At 42.9% G+C, this 23,856-nt stretch overlaps 1 protein-coding gene across 1 annotated transcript in view; it reads left to right on the plus strand.

Moving 5' to 3' along the window:
• Positions 1-240: 240 nt before the first annotated feature.
• RNF13 (ring finger protein 13) overlaps positions 241-23,856 on the plus strand; it is a 155,563-nt gene continuing 131,947 nt past the window's right edge. Inside the window, exons 1-3 of the mRNA XM_019503130.1 lie at positions 241-340; positions 892-1,019; positions 8,656-8,736. Of these exons, the coding sequence (XP_019358675.1) occupies positions 906-1,019; positions 8,656-8,736 (195 nt within the window). The 5' untranslated portion in view covers positions 241-340; positions 892-905. The remainder of the gene's footprint in view (positions 341-891; positions 1,020-8,655; positions 8,737-23,856) is intronic.

Below are 23,856 nucleotides of genomic sequence, written 5' to 3' on the forward strand. Positions count from 1 at the left end.
AGATCTTTACAGAAATATTTTCAGTATCTCATCTCTTCCCAAATAAGTTACTACTTTCAAAATATGACAGCTCAGAAATTATATATTTTGCTATACCTGTAAAATATTTTAACTGGAAATATATAAACAAAGTAGAATGATTTCCTTGGAATTGCATAAAACCATGAAATATATTGAAATTTACCAAATAAGAACATTTTGCTTTTAAAAGATTTAAAAAATATACAAATTTTACAGGAAACTTTGGATCACCAATAGAAAAGACTGGACCAAATTCTCTTATGGCCCGCTTTTGAGACATACTCGGTATTCACAAAACTGACTGAAGACCACAGAATTGGTAAGTATTTTGTTATCTCTTAGAATTGCTCTATTAGTTTGCGTAACTGTAAATCTAAACGAAATACATTGTGTTCTGTAGTGAGACACTGGCTGTACATTAAGTCAACTTACAGCAGATTTCTCTCGTCTGTTTGTGGCAAAAGGAGATAAGTGTAAAATGGAGGATGTTTATTACGAATAATCGAAAATACATTATATGTACTGTCATTTTCTTTATGGAAAAAACAAGTTGTTTTCACAGTTTTATATTGTCTATGTTATTTTCAGTGTCTCTTTCAGCTTAATACTTAACCATTCTAGTGTTCTAGACATCAAACTGGATGGAAACAAGAAGCTTCTTGCAAACTGCAATTTTTTATTATGAAGTAGTAATATAAATTAACCTTTCTTGTCTATTAATGAAGAGCTATAGGATATCCAATTACTGCTTTGGGCTAATTCAAAGAGGTGTTTATTTGTTTGAACTGACCCCTACTGGCAAGTAAATATTACATTAAGGACAAAAATACTCACTGGGTGCCATGACAGTTTCTTTTGTTTATGTTGCAGGTATTTAATAAAAAATGCTGTTGTCAATAGGAATGCTAATGCTGTCTGCCACTCAGATCTACACCATTTTGACAGTTCAGTTGTTTGCTTTCCTTAATCTTTTGCCTGTGGAGGCAGATATTTTAGCGGTAAGTGCCATAATAATTTTTACATGTAGGTAAAATTGTACAAATAATGGAAACTTCTTTCAGCTTTTCCTAATTGTGTATCATCTAATGCAGCAGACATATTAAAGCAGACTTGTAAATTTCATTGAAATTATCCACACATTTTACCAGGTAAATGAATACTGTTTTGAATACTACTTTAAAAAAAGGCTAGGGTTTTCAAAGTAGTTAAATGGAATATGTAGATATTCATAAATTGTGAGACTAGAAGGGACCTTGGAAGATCATTGGGTCCAGCCCCCTACACTACAGCATCATTCTAATTGAGGTAAGGGGAACACCTAACTTAAGATGCCCTTGAAAATCTCAACCTAGTTTTTATACGCACGCACCTTAAGTTAGGTGTCCCCCTTCCTTCTGTATATAAGGGCATAGTCTGTCTGTTTGTCTGTCTGTAATGCTTTTGGGGGGTGTGGCAGACCAGTAGGGGGTGGTCCTGTGCTGAGCCACCCACCTCACTGTGCCTGACCACCTACCAAGCTCCAAGTGCCTCCCCAGGGTGCCTCACACCCACAAGCCTGGGGTATTGCTGCCACCACCCAGGGGTTCTGGTCTGTATATGGGCCTTCTGCCCCTGGGGTACACAGGCCTGGTAGCCCTTGAAGGTGCTTGACCCACTGCAAGAAATTGAGGTGCTTCCTTTAGCCTGAAGCACAAAATGTAGCCTCCCTTAGCTGAACCTAGGAAGCATATAGCAGGCAGCGGGATTGGGCATGCCTAATACAGCCATACTGTATTAAAGCTTTATTGGTTAAAGAAGGTAGGCTTGGGGAAGGGTACAGATTAGAGAAATATCAAACAGTAGCCCAGAGCAAACAGTGCCAGCTTAGTAGCTGTTTGAAAAGCTTACTGCAATGTAGAAGCGATCTTTCTAGTTAAGTTACTCATACGTTCATCTGGAGCCTAGAAGAGCTCCAGAGGCTGTGTGCTTACTCCATGTTCCCTAATATGGCTCTCTGTCCCTTTCCTCATGGGGACCCTTGTATACACCTGTTGTGACCTCATCACAAAGTTCCCACCAGAAGCAGCCCCATTGGCTGCTTCCTTGTGCTTCCTAATGATGTCACCTTTCCAGGTGAGGTAACTAGTCACATGACCTGCCATGGTAGGGAAACTGAGATGGTGGGAGCAGGTTCCCCTTCCCTCGGGAATGTCTCCAGCGTAGGTCACAACTCGGTGTTAAATGAAACAGATGGGGGAAGAGCTGCTTGCTCGCAGCAGTGAGGCAGATGGAGGGGTGATACTTTCACAGGGGGCATGGCTCTAGCCAGTGCTGCATGTGGGGCGAATTGCCTGTCAAGAATGACAGCAGGGAAGGAGTGCCACCATGACGGAGGGGATGGAGCAGGGGGGTTATGTGAGGCTGGATGCAGTGGGGAGAGGGGAATGACAGCAGGGATGGAGTAGAGGTGGCACAGGGTGGTGGCAGCGTGGCGCTGGCCTTGCCCCCACCTCCGTTCCCTCCATCCTTGCTGTCATGGCAGCGCTCTGTCCCTGCCGTCATTTTTGATGGGCAATTTGCTTGTATTGTGTAATAGGCTTTTAAGAAGAACTTTCTGCTCATTTATTTTAAATTGGCCGAGTAAATTGGTAACTAGCACACTTAAATACATTTTACTTATGCATGCAAATAGTCCTACTGATGATAACTGAACTGCTTGTCTGCATAAAGCCAAGTATAATTTTTAATGTTTGTGTGATTGGAATGTAAACTGGGAGTGGACGAATAAGCTGTTACCTTTCCCAAGGCTAGATCTATCCCCTAAAATTTTGTCAGTACAGTGGAGTTGTATCTTATGCGGGGATTACGTGCGGAAGTCGGCGCATAGGGCGAAAATCGGGTATAGTTGAAATATAGCCCTTCCCGCCCCACTCCTCGCCCCTCTTGTCCTCTGCTGCATTGTCCTGCCAGGGTAGCCAGCTGAGCATGAGTGAGCTGCCGCTCCCCAGCCATGCCGGCACGTGCGGGCAGTGCCACGTGGCGCCGCACTACGCTCTGTGCCCTGGTCGGCACCCGGTGGCCAGCCCCAGCAGCCGAGTGCGTATAGCTGAATTTGTGTAGGTTAAATATGCATAAGATGTGACTCGACTGTATATCTCCTTATTGGCATATCTGTTGACAAACCTGCTCACTTAGATTCAGTTTTTACAGCAAGAGTTCTTTTGTTTGCGTAGCTAATGTTGCTTGGGAGGTTGGTTTATATGGGCCAAAGAAATTAGTATAAATTGTGTCTTCCATTGGTGGCTTATCCTTCTATATACCAGCCAAATAAATTTGTGTAAGTTGTGTCCCCCATTGGTGGCCTAGCCTCCATTCATTGAAAGGGTTGGGGCCTTTCTCTGAGGCTTCCTTTTTATTGATGGCTAAGATACTGTAGTTTAGTTTTCAGCAACTGTCCACCTACTGTTATTTACCAGATATTATCACAGAGCAGGTGATGTGAGGAAGAACTGTGTTCTCTTTTAATTTATAATTTGTTTTCTGTTGCCCTTAATAGTGTAGTGACCCTGGGTATTGTTAATATACTTATAATGCATGGACTAACCAAGCATGTTACATTGAGTTAAAAGGGGCAAGAATTTGCTGTTCCTGTGCTGTGTAATTGAACACTAAACCAGGAAATTTTACCCCTGAATGAAATGGAATTAAGTTACTGCAGGCACTTGGACAGTTACTGTGCATTACTTGCCCTGTAATAAGTCCCTGCCCTCTCAAGTTGCTGTGATTTTTCTATGCCTGCACATATGTAAATAGTACAATTAGATCTTTAAATAGTTCCTAAGATAAACCTTTCATCATGCTTGAGAGTAATGTTAATTTAGGGTCGAGGGTCAGTGATGAAAGATGATTTTTGTACCACCTAGAACTCATTCTTTAGATACTATAGATATCTAGAGGGGGGAAGCTGTATTTGGGTGGGAGTTCAAGCTACTGAAATAATTGGATCTAATAGCTGTAATAAATTATTTGTTCTTACCCATAGTAATATCCAAGAAAATTATTATTCAAACTAACTGAACCCAAGTACTCAAATCAGTATTTATAAAATTACAGGCTCTGCAAGTTTGTGGGAGTACCAGTTGCCAAATATTGAATTGTAGTTTGATACATAGGATGCTTTTACTGGGTTTGCATTATGAAATATCTCTTTGCAGCTAGATATATTAGGGAAAAATAATTTAGATATATGAAAAGCTTTGATATAGAGTGGCTACCACCACTCCACAGTTAAATTAGTTTTCATTATAAATCTACCTTTCAGCCCCTTCGGTTCCTAAAAGAAACTGATCTTCCAGCATACTATATTCTACATATGACTATGCCTTAAGGTGGAAGAGTTCATTTGTTTCTATTTTGCATTTTGCTCTGCAGGTTTCCCTCGCCAACTGCTGGGGTTAGGTTCCTGAAAATTCCCATGGTTAGCAAGACAAAAGACTTATGGGAAAAATGACAGAGCGGGCTGATGCGCGGCCACGGAAAACTGTGGTTACTTGAAACTCTATACCGTGGTAGCCAAAATAGTATATAGAATATTAAGCCTGGATACTCAAAACCGTGGTTAGCGAGGGAAACCTGTACTTCCTATTACTATGGCTGCAGTCTAAGAGCATGGGGGTCATGTCTGTACAATGTACAGTAAAAGCTCTATTAACCAGCATCCATGGGGAATGAGGGGTGCTGATTAATCAAATATGCTGGTTATCTGAGAATTTTTTTCAAGAAAGAAACTAAGCCTTCATTTTAACTGTGATATAATAACTTTTAATATAACATTATTATAACTTTTAAACTGATATAACAACTTTTAAATATTTTAACTATGATATAAGGAATAATAAAGTAAATAGTATACTGTACTATTACTGCCCCTCAGCTGCTTCTGAAGGCACCTTGAGATCAGAGGTTGCCTCAGAACGTGGCTCTGCTTTGGAGTGTGCCTCTCCTTGAGGATCATCAACGTCAATATCTGATTCTTGACACAAGCTGCTTGAATCCTTGACACAAGCTGCAGAAGCTCTTTGAAGCAACCTGTGGATGTCTGTCTGCCTGTAAGTCAGTTGCCTTTTTTTCAGGAAATTGTTGTGAACAACATGAAGTTGCATCACTTCCTGAGCAGAATAAGAAGACTGCTGCTCAGCAAATTTCAAGAATGTTTTCAGAAATTGTGCAGCAGTAGCCCAAGCCACTTTAGTTTCTTCACTGTGGTCGTCGTCTTTTGAGTCTTATTTGGGTGTAGAAGATCTGTCAGGATGCACAACCTCTTCTGTAATTTCAGCATCAGTAAGGGTTTGTGCAACATCAAGGTCTTGATCAATTGTTCACCCACTCTTCAAGCTCAGTATCTTTGAGTTTAGTGAGGTCAGCATTTTGAAGGACATCAAGAATCTCTTTTAACGATTCTTTTTTATGTCTCTCATTGAAACCTGCAAACTCTTCTTCGTCAGAAGATCGCTCTGCAAACATCACTGCTGCCCGCAATTTTCTCCAAGCCTTCCTTAAAGCTGTACTCTTCACAGCACACCAGGCGCATGCCACATTGAAAATTGCATCCTTAATGGTATACTGCGGCTGAAATTCTTGGAGACTGCCTTCATAGTCGAGTAGCTTCCTCATAAAATCCCTTCTGTAGATGGATTTCAGGTTTTTGATAATTCCCTGATCCATAAGCTGTATGAGTGAGGTGACACTTGCAGGCAGGAAGATGGTAAAAATATTTCCAGACACTAACTCTGCTTCAGGAGGGTGAGCCCAACAGTTATCAAAAATCAGAATAACTTTTGTGTCTTCTGGCTTTTCTTCATTTTCTTCAGATGCTCTTTCACTGCTGGTACAAAGACATAGTAAAACCAGTGCAAAAATATTTCCTCATCCATCCATGCATTAGGTTGTGCCTTGTACTCAACAGGTAGATGAATGACACCCTTGAATGCTCTTGGTCGCCTGAATTTTCAAACCACTAGTAACTTGATTCTGTGTGTGCCTGCTGCATTTGCACACGTCAGTAGTCAGGCAGTTCTTGCTTTGCTTAAAACCAGCTGCACCAGCTTCACCTGCACCAGCCAGGGTAGAAGTTGTCAAACAACACCAAAAAAGGCCAGTTTCATCAGTGTTGTAGATCTGCTGTGGAGATACGCCATGCCCCACAACCAATTTCTGGAAAAATCCACAATATTTTTCAGCAGCCTCGTGATCAGATTTTTTTTCTCCATACACATCAAACCTTCTGATACCATGGCGAAGTTTGAAGCAAGACAACATCCATCTGAAAAAACACAGGCCTCGGTCATTCCCATTTATTGAAAGAAGTCTTTTGCTTTTTTGATCAGCATTGGGCCAGAAATTGGAGCTCCCTCCGAATGTTTTAAGACAAACCATTCATACGATATCTCATCTAATTGTTTCAGTTTTGGTTGTACAGCGTACAGCGTTGCTCAATTGCTTTACTTGTCTCAGAATTCGTCACAAACTGTAGTAACTCTGCTCTCTGTGCCTTGATGTCATAGAGCGTAGACAAGCTGACATTGAATTCCTGCATCAACTTGTTCCTGTTTTCTCCTTTTTCCAGCTGCTTAACTATGTCCAATTTCTGTGTAATTGTCAAAACAACATGCTTTTGCTTCTGTCCTCTGCTTGTTGATGGAGTATTGGTAGCCATAGTTGCAGGATGGGTGAGATACTCAGCAATAAAGTTACAGGCACAAGCTCAACGCGATCACAGTGTGATCACAATGGCGGATGAGACTGCCGCTAGCGACACTACTCGGCTGCGTCCCGAACAACAAGATGGTGTCAGTGACAGATGCTGGTTAATAGAGAATTCTGGATGGTAAAGTGCCGGGTAACGCAGCTTTTACTGTACCTTTACCTGCATATGAAGCAGGGTCAAACATTTTAAGAGTATTATGTAAATATAAATGGACATGCTACTGACTCCTTGAATAATTTGGAGAGCGGGTATGTAAATGTGGGGGGAAATATAAGAACAGGAATTCAAGGGGTACATACTGAAGGAGCAGATGACTGGAGGATGTGGATTTGGGGATAGGAGACTGTCTACCTCATCTCAGAATGAGGGACCCTGAGGAGGACAAAGTATAGTTAAGAGATTTTTCAAGACAGTAAAAGGGCAAGGAAGCAGAAGAATGGAAAGGCCAATTCTCATTCATTAACTCCTTAAAATATTTTTCTGTGCATATTATGTTAGTGTTAGAGTGATGTTATAGCTGTGATGATCCAGAAATTATGCTAGAGGCAAGGATTTCTTAGGGCGATATCTTTTATTGGACTAAGTAGTTGGGGTGAAACTAGACCAGCTTTTGAATGCAAAATATGCATCTATTGTATGTGATTATTAACATTTTTATCTAAAAAATATAATTATTTAAGTGCTTCAGAGTTTGAGCAGGTAGGTAAAAGCCTGCCATTCAGATTTTGTTCCATTCCTCTGTTTCCTGCGGAGTAACAAAACTCTGCAGAAGGGAAACCCTATTTTGGTGGACCAGAAAGTATTTTTCGGGACAGACTTGAAAATTTGTAAGTAAAATATCTGTATAGAGAATTAAGTTTGTGTGTCTTGTAAGGCAGTTGGAATTCTTCCGCTGACTTGGAGATGGGCATTAAGTACATTGCTGTTAGCTCTTATATTAGCATTTGATAGCTCCTGTCTTCCATTCTTGTTAGTAGACAATACTTCAGTCTTATTTAGTAAATAGGATAATTTGGCAATTGAATGGTATAATAAATGGACAATTATGAATCATTTCAAACTGTATCATATCAATTGCATTTTTGGCTGTCTTGTTATAATCAACAACTTTTACAGGTAGTTGATATTTTTTATTTTCCCAGCAGAAAATCCGCCCGGACTGTTTTCACCCTATTTATTAGAGACTTGAATGTTCCATTCACTACCTCTGGCTTGTGGGAATGGAAAATAACAGAGAAGAGAAAAATGTGACTCATGTAATTTTAGGTTCTTTTATGCAGTGTTGTTCTATGTTGACTCTTAGTTTTGATTAGAAAAATAGAATTTGTTAACTGTTTAAATGGAATCGTTTGCAGGGATATGAGGAAGGATAAAAGCTTGATAAAGGGACTAAGGGTTTCTTACAAAGCTGACACTTTGATAGCAACATCTGCTCTACAGTGGGAAAAAAATACTGCTCTTTCAGGAGCATCTGCATGAGTTGTGGTAAATGTAACATTTGTAGCTGCTTTTCAATTGAATTCAGTTTCCACAAAAGTGGTTTAACAGAGGTATTTGAATTCTAGGAAATAAAGATTTCATTGTGAGTGGAATTAATTTACTTTTTTGTTAAATTGTTCTGAGTGAAGAGAGCCTTAGGAGTTTATTACTTGGGAAATTACTTGGGAAATGATAAATGTAGTAAGATTGGGTTGGGGGAGTATGTGGGTGTAAACCCCTGGAAAAAACTTTAGTACTGGAAGAGCAGTTTGGCAAGTTCATTAGCTTGGGTATTAGGAGGGCCCTATCACTAGTACTGCACTTGTGCCCTAAATTATTTGATGTTTCTTTGTGTTCAGTTTGATTTGTATTGCAAATCTGATTTTATTCTACTTTTCAAATTTGTTTAGTATAATTTTGAAAATGCAACTCAGACATTTGATGATCTGCCAGCCAGGTTTGGCTATCGATTACCGGCTGAAGGCTTGAAGGTAAGAACTCTCTGAATACACAGAAAAAAGTAATAATCTAAAAAAACCTACTGAATGGGATGATTTTGTTGGAATTTGTTTTGAGTACTAGGTAAATGATGAGCACATTACTTGTAGACACAGACATTTGAATAATCAACTAAGAGCAGGTGCATCTTAAGTTTGTTCATGTAACCAACCATCTCTTTTTGCTACATAATGAGTCTTTAAAATCCAGTATTTTTTCAGTTGGTATAGTCTTTCCTGGGAGCTCAAAGCCACACAAGAACTATTCTTGCCTGTAGAAAATAAGGTTTTCAGAAAAATGGCTTGAATTATTACATTTTATTTTTATTGACTTGCTGTTTCTTTTTGTAATAAACATTTATTTTAGTGGTGAGCTTCACATACTCGAGCATTTGTTGCACTGGTCCCCAACTGAGGTATGTATTAACAGACATGTACTGATCAAAAACTCCGTGCTTTAAGTAAGTCTTGGAGATGGAGAGAAGCAAAGCAGTCTCAAAAGAGCTGTTTCCAGATGTGGATTCTAGTAAAGCTGTCAGTGTTGTGTATTGCAGGGCAGAATGTATTTTTGTTTTACCGTGGCACAAATGTGTAACAAGAAGCCAAAATGGGGGGAAAAACTAAACGGAACAGAGCGCAAGAGGAACCTGTTCTCTTCCTTATGCCTTGGGAGAACAGCTCATTATGCACTGTACTGCTTGAGTTAGAATGAACAGCAGTGTCAGACCAGCCCCTTCTGAGGGAGTATTGACATGCGCACCTCCATTCCACTTCAATTAGTGGGAGTACGCACTCCACCCTGTAACTGAGTGGCTCTTTGCTTGCATTCTCTGTATCATCTTGGTGGATGCTAGGAACTGAGGTTAGTGGGGACCTTTAGAACCAAATCATTTGAATTAATCAGCTAGGTTTTCATGTTGAGAGCTGTAAGCAACTTGTATTTTCTATGAATTTTGCACAGGGAGGAATGTCATGTCACTTTTTTTACACTGACCCTAACACAGGGAAGTACCTTGAAGACATAATCAGTCCCTGAGCTTGTGATAAAAATGCAGATCGAGTATTGGATCTTTCATCTGGTGCCCAAATAACATGTGTTACCATATCACCTGGCGTAGCTTCCTAACTATACCTGTATACTCTGGCATCTGCAATTTGAAGATTCACCCCAAATGATGGATCACACCAGTATGAATTCTAGACTATGTAAATGCAGACCTTTTCACTTTTTGCCTCTAACTTGGTACAATACCTTGACCTAGTCTGATGGAACTGTGGGTTAACAGTCAGAATCCCAGCCTGAAAGCCCCATATGGAATGGAGAAATCCATACAACTAGTGACATAAGAAAACTTCCTTTTTATAAGTCCCTGCCTTAGCAAGGGCTTGATTCAAAGTTCTTTTAAATCAGTGGGAATCGTTCCACTAATTTAAATGGCTTTGCCTTATTTCCTAATTGAGCAGAAGTATTCTGTTTAGTTTGTCTGCCCAAAAGACATTCACAAGGCACACGTGCGACCATACTAAACTGTTTTTTGCATTTTTTTTCTACAACTGAAGCTGAATTGAGCTTAAAACAGCTGCATAGAACAGGAGAGAGGTTTAGTATGCATTGTTGCATTCACTAAAAACAGCACATTTTGATGGGTTTTGGAAGATTTTTTATTTTTTAAATGCATGTCCTATCATGAAATTCGATATTTGTTTAATTGCATGAGGTTCCTGCTCCATCTCTCTGTATACTGATATTAGGTTAAACATCTTCACATTACATTTTTCCTGTATGTAATTTCAAGAAAAATGAAAAGAACCTTAATATAATATCATAGCTGTAACTTGTTCAGCAGAGTTATTTTTATGACCCTAAGGCCCCCTCTGCACGTTCAGGTAAAGGCACAATAGGAGCTAATGTGTGCATGGCAGGAGGCATGATTGTGGGATTGCACTTTAGATCCTGTTGCACCTCATTGCTGGTGCAGGGGAAGTGCAGGATTAACTATCCTGGGCTCCGTCTGCCCTGGCAAGAAGCAAGCTCCTGTGGCTGGGAGCCCCCACAGTTCAGGGGCTCCCAACTGCAGGGGTGCAGTGCTAGTGTGCTGGTGTATTAGTACAACACTAGTATTAAATGTATGATTCTTCTCAGGTCATACTGTGAAATAACTTCTAGGAGCAAGCATAAGGAGAAGATCATTGGATTTCTTAATTGTAACTTAAATTCCAAGACAGACTCAGTTGTCTGAATTAGACCACCTCAAAACATAATTGCAGAAAGCTATAGCTTCCATTGTATCAAAAATAGTCTTAAAAGCACCTGCCTATTTAAACCATAATGTGATGCTAGGAGCAGTTGAGCTTGTATGACAAAAGATCCATTGAGGTAAAGCTTGGTAAAATATACCAGACTACAACTACTGAGAATCTCATACACAGGTTTGGAAATTGTATGCTATGACTTGTATAAGGAAGTGTGAAAAAGCAGAGAGGACTGAGAGAGTCTGCTGCATGTGAGCTTCAGCAGTTGATACAAGCTACATCCTGTGAATAACAGACAGGAAGCTCTACAGTTAGAGAAATTCAGTAATCTGATCTTGGTGGGAGAGAGGGGACTTGCTAAGCAACTAAAGAATGGCTGAGCACCAGGAAGTCTTTGGCAAAACTTGCATTGGTTTCAGTGGACTCAGGATTGACCCTGTATTAGACTAATTTGATTAATAATGGCTCCTTAGATCCAGGTTAAAGCCAGTGCTTATAGAGCTACAAAAAGTAGGGAGGCAGTGGGGAGCTAACTGTATAGTTACTGTGTGGTTACATCTGGATTGCAGCAAAACGTAAACTGGAGGCAGTTCATAGAAAAGCAGTTTCAAGAGCAGATATGGAAGGATGATGGAGGTAGAGTTGTCTTATGCAGAAGAATAAATAAAAAGGTAAATAAGCCTTTACCTGTCTAAACCAGTGGTGGCCAACCTTTTTTTTCATCTCATGGGCTAGACAGCCAGTGTCAAGTCTGTCCCTGGGCCAGATTTGGCCTAGGACCTGATCTAGGCTCACAGGCTCAGTCTCTGCCTGTGGGGATTTGGCCTGGGGTTAAGAAATTTGGTGGTAGGAGAACAGTTAATTGCCACCATTCCCCTGCTCCCAAATTTCTGGATTCATGGGGATCCCTGTGGGCATGATATGACTTCATGTGCTAGGTTTGGCCCACTGGCTCGGGGTTGAGCACTCATGGTCTAAACAACCACCAATGAGGAAGTATAAGAGAGAAGATTAAAAAATATTTTTAAAGTATGTCCTACCTAACAGTAAAATCCTGCAGGCTGGTACTTTAAAATTGAGAAAAGTAAATGGAAGATTAACTGCTTCATTAGTTCAGGTTTCCCTTGATTTATGCGGGTTCCATATATGTGAATTCGCTCTTATGCGATCACCCTTTTCCTACCCAAAATTCCTTTATATGTGAGGTAAATTCACTCTTATGAAATTGGGGCTCTTCTTCTCCCCACTCATCCCAGCCCCTGGGTTGTGCCATACCACAGTGCAGGCAGGTGGTGTTGGCTGCTCCTGGGTTTGCTGCAGCAGCTAGGGTGAGTGGGAAGAAGTGGAGCCCTGGGAGTTTTTTGGGGCACAGTGCAGCCCAGCGGCTACAGGCAGCTGCATTGGCTGCTCTTTGGCTGCTGCAGCAGGGACTGGGGTGAGCAGGGAGAAGTGGAGGCCTCAGGCTGCAGCAGGCAGCAAGGGGGCAGGAACTGTGAGTGGGTGTGGGAGAGGGAGGGGTGGGGCACAGCTCTTGCTGCTATGCACCCCACCCCCTGGCAGGGCTGCAGACTGGGGGGCTGTGCCAGGCTCTTCTCAGGGGGACGCAGGCACCCAGATCTGCATGCAGGACAACAACAGGCTGCCACTGCAGACTGAGGCCAGTGGCACCACCAGGCTCTCAGTGGGCAGGTTGGGGGGGCTACGGTGAATTTTGGGGTGGCAGCAGCCCCCCTCTCAGCACCACCACCTCATTCCTGCAAGCAAGGCTGGGGCTGGAGGTGGCACCGGGTTCTTCCCTGCACTCCAAGCAGGCAGCAGCGATGCTGGGAGGATGGTGCTAAGCCCTATATAGTTGTGTGAACCAAGTTGCTGTAGCACGAATGCCTGTTGAATGAATGATAGCAATAGATAGTGAAAAGGCATCAGAAGGAATGGGTAGAAAGAGAAATTTTTTCCTCCTGGCTATGTAGCTTCATTGGAGCCATAACAGCTGGAAGCAGAAGTGTGTATGACTGAAAGCTGGGCATGGTATTGGCCCAAATTCTAGAGGATCTTTGTAGTTTGAGTGGAACAGTTTGAGTTTGCCAGGGAATTGGCTGAGGCCATGCGCTCTTGGTGTATGGTTCTCATGGGAGACTTTTACTACCCAGACATCTCGGGGGAGGAGCGCTCAGCCAAATCTGAGCGGTCACAAAGCTTTCTCTTGTGCGTGGATGACCTCTATCTGATGCAGGAAATCTACGGGCCAACGAGAGGTAAAGTGCTGCTCAACCTGGTACTGGCAACTGGGGATGACCTAATCAGTGACCTGTCGATCGAAGGGAAGCTGGGTGACAGTGACCACGAGCTGATCACCTTCACCATCTGCCGTAAAGCTGGCAAGTCAGTCAGTAATACAGAAGTCCTCGACTTCAGGAAAGCTGACTTTGGTAAGCTAAGCAGGCTTGTCACTGAGGGCTGCAACCCAAAGGGGAGGGGAGTTCAAGACAAGTGGTTGCTCCTCAAGGGAGCAATCCTGGATGCACAAGCAAAATGTATCCCGTCTTGAAGAAAAGGCAGCAAAAGGGCACAACAGCCCCCTTGGCTTTCCAGGGAACTAGCAGACCTCCTGCGTCTTAAAAGGAAGACCTACAAAGGATGGAGGACTGGAACCGCCACCAAGGAGGAATACTCTGATCTGGTCCAGACCTGCAGAGAGCAACCCAGGAAAGCCAAGGCTGTGACTGAACTCCAGCTAGCTACAAATATCAAGAACAATAAAAGTCCTTTTTCAGATATGTGGGGAGGCAGAGGAAAAGCAAGGGCAACATTGGACCCCTGCTAAACCAGATGGGACAACTGATGCCCAGGAAAAAGCAAACTTGCTAAATGGGTACTTTCTGTCAGGTTTTTCACCAGTCCCATGGGACAGCCCTGCCCACTGTGGATCAGGGAGGCCTGGGTGAGGGAGATTCCTTAACCTCCATCAAAGCTGACCTCGTGAAGGAACACCTGGACAGGAAGGATATCTTCAAGTCAGCCGGCCCTGATGGTTTACAGCCAAGGGTACTCAAGGAGCTGGCGAGCATCATACCTCAGCCTCTGGGATGGATCTTGGAGAACTCCTGGCGCTCTGGTGAAGTGCTCGAAGATTGGAAGAAGGCCAGTGTGGTACCTGTCTTCAAGAAAGGGAGGAAAGTAGATCTGTCAACCTACAGGCCCATCAGCCTGACTTCTATCCTGGGGAAGGTCTTGGAAAAGATTATCAGGGAGGCCATCCTTAACAGACTAGCTGATGGCAATATCCTGAGGGATACCCAGCACAGGTTAGTTGCGGGTAGGTCTTGCTTGACCAATCTCATTTCTTTTTATGACCAAGTGACTTAACACCTAGAAAAGGGGGAAGAGATTGATGTTGTATATCTTGACTCTGAAAAAAGCCTTCGATCTGGTATCCCATCTTGGATCACCTCTTGGTAAAACTGGTTAACTGTTGCCTTGACCCTACCGTGATCTGCTAGCTGGGGAATTGGCTCCGCGGTAGGACCCAGGGAGTGGTGGCTGATGGAAGTCAGTCATCTTGGTGTGCTGTGACCAATGAGGTCCCTCAAGGCTCTGTCCTAGGGCCTATGCTGTTTAACATCTTCATCAATGATGTAGACATTGCTGTCAGAAACGGGCTGGCCAAGTTCGCCGACAACACCAAACTCTGGAGTATAGCATCCACACCTAAGGACAGGAGAGTAATCCAGGCAGATCTTGACAGGCTCATGAAATGGGCGAATGAGAACCTGATGGTGTTTCACACTGAAAAATACAAGGTTCTCCACCTTGGGAGGAAAAACCTGTAGCATCCTTATAGGCTCAGCAGTGCTATGCTGGTTAGCGCTACAGATGAAAGGGACTTGAGGGTCGTGATTGACCACAAGATGAACATGAGCCTTCAATGTGATGCTGCGGCTAGTAAAGTGAGCAAAACACTGGCTTGCATCCATAGATGCTTCTCAAGCAAATCCTGGGTTGTCATTCTCCCGTTGTACTCGGCCTTGGTGAGGCCGCAGCTGGAGTACTGCATCCAGTTTTGGGCTTCGCAATTCAAAAAGGATGTGGAGAAGCTTGAGAGAGTGTAGAGGAGAGCCACAGGCATAATCAGAGGTCAGGAAAATAGACCTTATGATGAGAAGCTGAGAGCCATGGGACTCCTCAGCCTGGAAAAGTGCAGGCTCAGGGGTGATCTGGTGGCCACCTATAAGTTTTATCAGGGGTGCTCATCAGGATCTGGGGGAAAGTCTGTTCACCAGAGTGCCCCAAGGGATGACAAGATTGAATGGTCACAAACTCCACCGCGACCGATTCGGGCTGGACATAAGGAAGAATTTCATTACTGTCCGAGCCCCCAAAGTTTGGAATAGACTGCTGCTGGAGGTGGTTCAAGCACCCACTTTGAACTCCTTCAAGACACATTTGGATGTTTATCTTGCTGGGATCCTATGACCCCTGCTGACTTCCTGCCCCTGGGGCAGGGGGCTGGACTCTGATCCTTCGGGGTCCCTTCCAGCTCGAATGTCTATGAAATCTAACATTTTTTTCCAGTGGAGGAAAATTCACTTTCTTTTTCAACTAATTTGAGAGACATCTTTAAAAACAATCTCAGACTTCCTCAGCTTTACCTTCTTATAGGAGAGGTTGGCTAGTATGAGAACTGTTAAACTGCCTCCATTTGGTAGATGTAAGTGATTTGTCAAGGATTCTCAACAAGCCAATGGCCAGACATGGAAAAGAGATATAAGGTTATTTGAATTTAGTCCTTCAACTGTTGGACAACGTTGTGTCTTTCAACTTTGTCAGTTGCAGTAACTGATGGGTAGAAATCTTTAAGCTTGAAAGTAATGCTGAAACTTATTTTTGTGTTTTATAACGAATAAAAATATTGTGATAGTTGTTGGTGTAGAATGTAAATGTGCTAATTATTTAATGCTTATGATTAGGCTTTTCAATTGATTTAAAGCTTGTAAAGTATAATTATTTTCATACAGTGAAATAGTTGATGCCAAAGAATGTAATGAAGATGGAAATGTCTTGCTTACTTTACAATGGTCCATTCATATGGAATCCTCTTTTTCTGATTACCCTTGAATAAGAGAATCTCAGTTAAACATTCTTACTGTTAACTTTTTAAAAAAAACAATTATGTGTTTTATTGAAATTTAATTTTCAGATTCTGTATATGCATTTATGTAACTTTAGTTTCTGTTTTAAATGAGATCAGTTTTAAATTTATTCCTCTTGTTACAATTTTGGCAAATGCTTTATAACAGTTTACATTTAAAAAAAAAAGAAAGTGATTCTTGATGTATGTGTTGGTACCTTCTAGACGGGGGTGGACAAAATAAGGCCCGCAGGCCGGATCTGGCCCACCAGGCACTTGCATCCAGCCTGCCCAGCCCTTCCACCCACAAGGGTGGGAGTGAGGCGCCTGTGTGTACAACTCCCCAGTGTACACAAGTGGGCCTTGCTCCCACCCTCGTGGGTGGAAGGGATCTGCTCAGCCAGCAGCTTCCAGGTGGGGCTCCTGTTGCAGCCAGAACTTGCTCACTTGGAGCAGCAGGTAGGGAAGCGGCGGGGCTGGAGCGGGAAGGGTGTGGAGTTGCAACTAGGTGGAAGAGGATGCTCAGTGTGGAGCCTGTGTCCAGAAGGACAGTGGGAATATGGAGCTCAGCTGGGCACGGTGAGGGTGCGGGGTGTAGGGAACCCCCATGCACTCTCCTCATGATGTGTAGCCCCCACTGCCTGGCAGCAGCAGCAGTTGGGGTGGTCAGGACACTTGTGCCCAGTGGAGGTATGGCTCTGGCCAGCACTACGTGGGGGAGGGAGCGGAGCTTGCCCTATTGCCGGGGCTGCATGCCTGCAGCTCCCGCACTCGTACTAAGGGAAGCCTTGCACTGAAGCCTGTTGCTTCCCCCCACTCCATGCTGCTCAGGTTCCTGCACTCTGCTGGGAGAGGAAGGTGCCCCACCCCCTGCTTCCCCACGAAGCCTGGTACAGGGCTTCCCCTGTGGGAGTGCAGGAGCTGCAGGCATGTGGTGCCCAGTCTTGGTGATAGGACAGACTCTGCTCCCTCCGCCAGCACAGCACTGGCTGGAGCTGCGCCTGCACCGGGCACTAGTGCCCTGACCTCCACGCCTGCTGCTCCTGCCAGGTAGTGAGTGCTGCATGCCATGGGGGGAGTGTGCAGGGGGGTTCCTACCCCCCCCACCCTTCCTTACACCCCACACCCACACCCTGCCTCCACAACCCCCATCAACATACAGCCCAACATACCTTATGCCCCCTACACAGCCACGTACCCCCCATACACCCCCCCACCCTGGGTTAGGGGGCAGGACTTCTGGTCCCAATGAGGTGACCAGTGGGCAGGGCAACTGTCAAGGGGCAGGGCTACCTGTGTGGCCCTTGGTAGCTCGCCAAACTTATTAAGTGGCCCTCTGCCCGAAATAATTGCCTGCCCCTGTTCTAATCCATTGCAGAACCTTTGGAGGACCTCATCCTGGTTCTCTGCACAACAGTACAGAATTTCTAGCATATATTGTAGGTAGTAGTTCCAGACAGTAGTAGTTGGGTTGACAGTAATAGTTGTGTCTGTCATCACAAACTCAGAAAAAGACCAGATTGCAGTCACAGCTTCTCTACAAAGAAAGACAAATGTCCTTTAAAAAAAGCATGTGTTTATTTAAAACAACATTTTTGGGGGGATAATCCTAAATAGAAATAAGGATTTCTACAATCCTAATTTACATATCAGGTTTATTAATCTTTTTGATTGTCCAAAATAAATATAAATCGTCCTTGTTTGAGATCTGTTTTACTCAGTGGTTCTACATTAGAAAACTATTGCAGTATTTGGGTTACAGTGTTAAGTGATGACACACTAACAAAGGTTGACTTAAAATGGAATTCCTGGAGAATTACTCTTGAGATTGTCCTAAATGCGTTTTGATGATTTAAATAAGTTACCATCAGTAGTTAATTATTAGATAATTACTTTGAAGTTACTGTACTATATATTCTTTTAATTTCACAAACAGTATTGTACCTGGGGGGTGGGGGGAGGGGGAGGGAAAGTTCTATGGAAGTTGAGAACAGTTAGTAGGTTTTTAGACGTGTATTAGTAAAGATGATACTAACAGACTAAATAAAATATCTGTTTGTCTATTGTAAATTGTTTCCTGATACACAGCACCCAAGCATCCTATAGTTTGTAACTATGTAAGAATCAGAGTAGATGGTTTGATTTGTTTTGTTTTGTTTTGTTTTTTCTTTCTGTTTCTCTCTTCTCTCTGTCCTTGTCTACTTGAGCAAGTTGCCCTGGTTTAACTTAAAACTGATTAATTAGTTTAAACCTCTGGTTATAAGTTTTGAAGTGACTTGTATTTACAGTTGGGGGCACAGCAATCTATGTTGTACTGTGATCCCATTGTACAAAAAATAAAAATAAAAGAATCTCTGCGTTGAAGAGACTGTAGTCCAAACAGACACAAAACATATAAATACCGTACCAGTTAAGATACCCCATTAAGCAGGCAGCCATTTAATTTGTGCACATAGCATTAGCTATATGCCAAATCTGGTTGACTTGAATATTAAAGGTACTGCTTAAGCTGACTTTAAGTATGCCTGTTTATTCATGTGGGAACTCTGCTCTCAGCTCTTCACACCACAGTAACTCTAGTTTTTATTTTCCTAGTGACAAAGGTGGGGGCATATGACAAGCAGCCAAAAAGAGGCGTAGGGGGCCCTGTGCCAGGCCCTGCGTTCTGCCCTCAAAATCAGGGGACTTGAATTCAGTAGGTCCCTAGTTATCAGAGGTTTAGTGGGCTACGAGGATTAGCAACACAGCCATTTTTGCAGTTTCATTTTCTGATTGCCAGAGAAGCCAGCTTTGTGTGGTTTAGGCTGTAATATTTTAGCATAAAAAAGGAAAAGTGTTGAAGCTGGGATGCATTATATCACTATAATACTGGCATGGGAAGATCCAGGATTTTATGAAGGGGGGTGCAGAAGCAGTGACCATTGCTGTAGGGGTGGATGTTCCCCAGCCTCCCCCCTCGCTCCCATAGGATGGGCAGAGCAGATTTTGTTTTTTGTTTTGTTCGTTAAAGTCCCCCAATTGAGTAAGAATTCCCTCGCTGCCCCCCACCTCTTGGCATTCCTTCTCCTCCCCTCCATCTTCAGCAGCATGTCCCTTCCCTCTCCCATTCTTCCCCTCTCCTGCCTCTGTCTTGGTGTTTGGAGAAAGAAAGTGGATGAGATTTACTTGCTTTGGGGACTAAAAAAAAAAAAAAAAAAAAAAGCCGCCAGCTGCTACTCCATGGCATGGTCCAAAAAAGGGGGTGTGTTTTCCCCCCTCAGATCTGTCCCTACCTACTGGTCTCCTTTTGTCAGAAAGAATTATTAGTCTCTTAGGAATTAATTTTTAGCATAAAAATGATGCAAAGTTTGAAAAATGTAATTTATGAGAAGGGATTAAAAAATGTGTGACTTCATCAGGAGTTGAAACAAGATTTTGATGGAATTAGTTAATGCTGAAAAATATTGACAAAGTCAGGTGTTTTTAAAAACTACTACCAATAGTATTTAAGGAATTTGACCAGGCATAACTCATACAAAAAAGTATAGGACTAAATCCTAAACCCTAGTTTACATGGTTATAAGTGTAAGCGAGTCCAAGATGCCAGGTCACCTATCTGAGCACCAGGCTGACTAGCCTTGGAAAAAAGGATAGTATAGAAACAATTGTGCAGATTAACTCCTCACCCTTTATGGAGCCCTTTGAAAATCCCAGTCCTACTTGCTGGTGGGGGAGGAGGGAATGTGTGTGTGGTTTTGAGTCCCAAAGGTGCAAGTCTTACACAAAATGACAACTCTGAAGTTCTCCTCCTCTTAGAACTCTTTCTTCCTTCCCTTTACAATGGTGATGTTTTATATAGCTTCTGGTATAGTAGCTAGGATTTTTTTTTTTTTTTAATCCAGCTCTTGGAAACAAAGGGGATACTTTTTCTGTTCTCCTATAAAAATTAATAGTCTTCTATAGGATGTGAAAAAAATAAATTCCTGAAAGGAACAATATGGTTTCATAAATAAAAGGTGAATGAAATGAAAGTTCCCCCTGTAGAAGCTGTAGGACTGGTACAAAATGACTGGGTTTAGCAACAGGATTCTGGTGAGTGATTTCATGAGAGGGATTGGATTGATTTCAGGAGCTGAGGGTCAAAATTCAGAAAAGGCACCTGACTGGGGTAAACAATGTGAACAGCGCTAAAAAAGGAGGCAGCCAGTTGTTTAAACCACGGTGATAGTGACTGATTGTATTTGTAGTACAGAGTCAACTTTGCAATATTGTCTGGAACTGTTCTTGTTTCTGCTGGTTTTTACATTGACAGTTTCAAAGTTGTTGTAATGCCATGTGTTCAGCTCAGCTTTTCAAATCCATCAGGTTGTTGTGTACTGGATGGATCATAGCCTGGCAACTTTCAAACCATGTTAGAACTCCATGAACTGGATTGTATTTTCAGTCACAAACTTAACTTGATCTTCAATGTTGCCCTGTCTTAAGAGATCATGTAGTATGTGTGCACTGTTTGCCACATGCGATTTCAAGCTCCTGGCGCACAAACTGCTGGTAGTACTTCATATTCTTTGCATGGTAATAAACTGTGTTAAGCCATGAATTCTACCTTTTAAGCCAGGGGTAGGCAATATACAGCCTACCTACTGGATCTGACCTGCTGAAGGGTTTTGTTTGGCCTGTGGCAGGTTCCTTGGTCCCACAGGGAGCAGCCCAGGACATGGGGCATGCAGCTGGTCCTGCCACCTCCACAGGCACACTGGGGCTGGGCTAGTATGGTGTCTGGATTTGCTTCCCAGCAGCCCTGGCTGCTAGCACTGCTGGATCTGTCCCCACTGCCTGGGTAGCCCCACCCACCGACCGCTGCGGGACAGGTGGGTGGGGCCAGAATCACAGGATGGGATCATGGGTTCCCCTGCCCATGGAACCTGTGCCTGTTGCAGGGCTGTGTGGGCAGCAGATCTGCCCCAGGCCTGGGTCCCAGCCCCACACTTTCACTGCCCCAAAATCCTATACCCAGCCCTAGATGCAGTTCCCTGCCTGCCCACAGCCCCATCCCGTCTGCTCTTTTTTTTAAGAGAGGAAAGCAGGCTATCTGCATCAGGAAAACGTCTGCGACAGATGTCTCCTACTAAAGAAAGGATGTATGCATTGCAGGTAACATGAATTGTGGTGGGCATCATTCCATGGAGCACATTAGAGAAAGCTTTGCACATATTCGTTGTATTATCAGACAGACATTTTGAGATCTTGTTAAATTCTAAGCTGTAGTTTACAACAGTTTACTACAGCTTGTGCCATGGTAGAAAAAATGACAGACGTGAGGTGAACTGGTTCTGTTTGAAAAACAGGCAGATTATGGTCTATCCAACTCCCAGGTACAAAGAAAATGTCCAGAACACAGTTACCACGGGCACCTGTTGCTTCATCTGCTACAGTTGATTGATTTGATTCATATTCTGCCAATGCAGATTTTGTAGACTGAACATTGTGAAGCAGTTGCTACTGGTAGATAATCTTGGCAAAGCTTGTTTGCACATGGAGAAACTGCCAGCATTTGGGACATGTTTGTTCAAGGAGTCCCTTAATTTAAGGTCATCAGTTTTCTTCAGAGGCATGTTGGTAGCTGTGAATGCCTGTACTAGCACAAATGTAACATAACCTCTTTTCTTGTCAGACAGCTTTCAGTGGTTCTGTTAAAGACTGGGGACATAGTCACTTGTTTCTTGCTCTGACCTTCAGCCTCTGCAGCATATGCCTTTTGCTTTATATGTAACCATTCAGCCTTTTGCTTTATATGCAATTCAGCCTGTAAATGCCCATCAATGTCATTTTTCTGTTACACATCCAGAGTCACGTTGCACCATGAACAAAGCAATTTACCACCATCTGCATGCAAGGTTCCTACAGGGAAGTGCTTTACATGATCATAAGCTGAAATGTGTTTAGTTTCCTTGAATTTTTTTTCTCTCGTCATCTTCAGACTGCAGCACTGCTGCAGCATTGCACTGGCTCCTTAAAACACCATGCCAAAACCCTTTTGCTTTCCTGATTGGCATCTTCACTGAGTCTGCATCAGTAGCTTAGCCTCTTGGTAGCATTTTCTCAAACCATGTGCTCTATGGCTGCAAGGATTGCCATGCTTTCTTTGTATTTTGGTAAAGATTTTATTTTTGGGGGTGACTCCATGCAGAATTGAGGGAAATGCCATTTTTCATGGTGATCATCATGGAAACTGCCTTTTCTTGTGGTTTCTGTGAAATGTGTGAAACCATGATGTAACTAGGTCCCTCCTAATCATTTTGTTTCCCTTCACTTGTCTACTTACCTCCTGTCTCCTACTAGAGGCAGCACTGAAAGGGGTCATGGAGTTGGGGTAGATCTTAAGAGTCATTGCCAGCTATTCTGTATTTCCTTGTCATTGGACCACCATCAACAAAACAAGTTGAGCTAGAGGAACATATTAACATGCATATGTAGGAGTTTTTTTAGGAAGTGTTGCCAAAAAAACCCCCTCCTAACAGAGTATTAGGGTTTGTTCTGGTACAAGAATGACCCTGCATGTCATTCTATATCTATATCAAGCTGAGTAAAAGGCACAGGTTCTTTAGCTTCATAATGAGAAGGGGAAAGTAAGTTACTGCTTCCTGAATCCCTGTGCAGGCTGTAGGAGTTCTTTCTCTTCTAGTGCATTTGTTAAGTACCTTCATGTTGCCCACCAGATGGCACAATGGGAGCTTTGATGGAACTTACACAGGTTAGCGTAACTCCATTTTTTAGTGAAACAATATGTTTGAATAGTGTGTTTGTTTAACTATGTATACTAACCTCTTTTGACTCAAAGCATCCGTGGGAAAATGCCAGCTTTTAGCTTTCACTCTTCTAAATTAAAGAAAAAAAGAACAAATGAATTCTTCTGTTGCTAAGAGCTCAGAAAGCTCACTGTGACCAAACCTAGGGTGTTGGAGTACATTGCATTAGCTTTTTGGTCCCTTGTCCCCAGTACTCTGCTGAATGGGTATGCCCAGGTTATTAATTTGCATGGAAATCATGATTTACCACTTTTTGGAAAAGTGACAGAAAAACAAGTGTTTTATTATAAGGAAGAACAAACCACATTTAAAAAAAAGTGATCAAATACTTAGACAGCAGTGTAGTAAAACAAAACTGATCAAACCCTTACCCTACGTGCAGACTGCCATCAGCCCTCAAAAATTCCTGTGAAAACCTCCCAGGGTCATCCTCCCTTGAGGACCTCCAGTCCATCCTTCTCCCCTCACAGGGTGCCCCCTCTCCTGTCACTGCCTCCAGGACATTCCACACAGCCTTCCCCACCATCTACCCTTAGGGTACGAGAGAAACCTCTAGAGTGTGGATCCATGGCACCCATAGCAGTTTTTGATACTATAGATTCCTATTTGAAATCTGGGTTTCTCATGCAAATCTTCCTTTGAATTGTCTAGAGGTAGGGACAGAAGTTCCACATAAACCAGTTTAAATGATCAGAAACTGGTTTAAACCTGTAATAGAACAGAAGTTCAGTGCACATTAAACCAGTTTCAAAATGGCTGAAACTGGTTTAAGATAAACCTGGCTTAATGTAGTATCAGACTTCATTTATTTAGGTCAAACCAGTTTATGGAACTTCAGTCCCAGGACCCTTCCTAGTTTAAGTTAAATCAGAGTCCTGTGGCATCCCACCGTGCTTTCCAGCCCTGGGCTGGGCTGGGCTGTCTGGTCCAGAGAGCAGGGCTGGC

The sequence above is a fragment of the Gavialis gangeticus genome, unplaced genomic scaffold, assembly GCF_001723915.1.
Source record: "Gavialis gangeticus isolate Ggan-Ray unplaced genomic scaffold, GavGan_comp1, whole genome shotgun sequence".
In the NCBI taxonomy this organism is placed as follows: Eukaryota; Metazoa; Chordata; order Crocodylia; family Gavialidae; genus Gavialis; species Gavialis gangeticus.